We start from the raw sequence: 1,636 nt of genomic DNA, 5'->3' as shown, positions 1-1,636 counted from the left end.
TTTCAGCCATGTAAGTGCATTTATTGCGCTTTCATCACATCTTTAAAGCCAAAGGCATTAGTATAGAACGGTTACATATCCGTTATTTTACCTGTTTAAATAAATGTTAAGCGAGATAAAAACTGTTAAAAACCAGACAAATACATGCCAGTTTCAGTTGCTGCGAACACGTTCTCCGTAACATGGACGAATCAGGGGTTTGTTAAACGTTAGCAAGGAACACTGGAATAAGTTTACATTCGGCGTTCCCTATTTCACATGAGAAGTTAGGCTTTAAAAAATTAGGATCGACCATATCGGTTGTTTAGGGTCTTTCTTGAGCAGCTATTTAATACTTAAGAACAGATCAAGGAACCTCCCTAACTTCGCCGATGTTGTCATATGGCCGTAGCGCTCGTGAGAAATTTGTAAAAATGGCTGAAATACATACCTCGATTAAAAAAAGTGAGATTTTTTTTTTTTGCGTAAACCAAGGCTGAGTGCTATTGACTATTACCCTGGATTAGGAAAAAACGTAAAGGCTCTAAGCTCCTCGTATTCATGAAATTTGACCAGATAAATCTATTATCAATTGCTACTAGGACACTGAGTCCGCCAAGTCCAGTTTTGGCTTCCATTTCAGTGGTTGATCTTTTTCTAGGATACCTCCCAATCAAGCGTGAAGTGAGTGGCTGAGTTTATCCTTCTGTCAGAAGACTGTCAGTTAGTTTATGTGGACTCGGGGCTCCGTTCAGTCCAAGTTTTTATTCCTTATAAACTCCAAAAAGCATCGCAACCGCAAAAATATCACCTTTCCGGTAAGTGGTCGTGGCGAAGTTGTCCACGCTTTGATCCCACAAACACTGACTTGCTACGCGCATCCCTTGACCACTCAAAGACCCAATATGTACAAGACAAATAAGTTTGCATCGGTCGTAGTTTAACCATTTCACTCGTTGCTTGATATCTTCGCAGACTTGTGTAGTCAATGCTCGGCATTTAACAGAATCGTAAGTATTGATTCCGTCTAAACTCTCTTCAAAAGCTTGGTCCATGATGTTCTTAACAATATGCGGACGAAATTTCCGGTCGGATTGCGGCGCCATTCGGTAAGTCGGCAAAACCTCGCTTTGGCCAACTCGTTTCGCGTAGTCCGTGTCTAATCTTGGAGATATGCTACTCGATACCTTTCGATTCTGAGGAGAGTAAAGAAACGGGTTTGTAGTACTGGACGGTTTCCTGCGTTCTGTCTTGTCAGGAGAATAACTTTGGACGCTTGAATGAAGGGAAGTGCTGGTGGATGATCTTCCACGTTGTTCTGTTTCAGCTGTATGTGGCGCGGAAACTGCAAGCGACGGAGGTGGTCGATGGTCCACAGTACTAAGACGATGTATTTTGGGATCCATGAGTGTTTTGACTCTAAACACCAGAGGTAAGATAAAGTCCAAGAAAATAAGGCCCTTCGACGACTTTATTGTGACACTCAACCAGCCGTGATTTCAACGCAAAAGTACGAGCCCCAGCTTTTATAAATAGCAATGTTCTCAGGAGTAACTGAGGTTTCTAATAAACGGTTTCTAACGAGTTTAAAAATAATTATCGATGTCGTTGTAGCAGCTTTCAAGCCTCCCGTTTCAGAAAATAATTTTCTCGTCAG

At 41.7% G+C, this 1,636-nt stretch overlaps 1 protein-coding gene across 1 annotated transcript; it reads right to left on the bottom strand.

The window, feature by feature from the left end:
- Positions 1 to 1,385, bottom strand: LOC138022943 (dynein light chain Tctex-type protein 2B-like). The gene has a single exon (XM_068869970.1). It carries the CDS (start codon positions 1,383 to 1,385, stop codon positions 744 to 746), a length of 642 nt encoding a protein of 213 aa, XP_068726071.1. The 3' UTR covers positions 1 to 743.
- Between the last annotated feature and the right edge of the window lie 251 nt (positions 1,386 to 1,636).

This window comes from Montipora capricornis, chromosome 11 (assembly GCF_036669925.1).
Source record: "Montipora capricornis isolate CH-2021 chromosome 11, ASM3666992v2, whole genome shotgun sequence".
Lineage (NCBI taxonomy): Eukaryota > Metazoa > Cnidaria > Anthozoa > Scleractinia > Acroporidae > Montipora > Montipora capricornis.
The sequence above is the reverse complement of the archived record's forward strand: the minus strand, read 5'-3'. Positions and strand labels throughout refer to the sequence as shown.

Excerpts from the sequence above, each read along its gene's own strand:
- LOC138022943 (XM_068869970.1), bottom strand. The coding sequence starts at position 1,385 with ATGGATCCCAAAATACATCGTCTTAGTACTGTGGACCATCGACCACCT.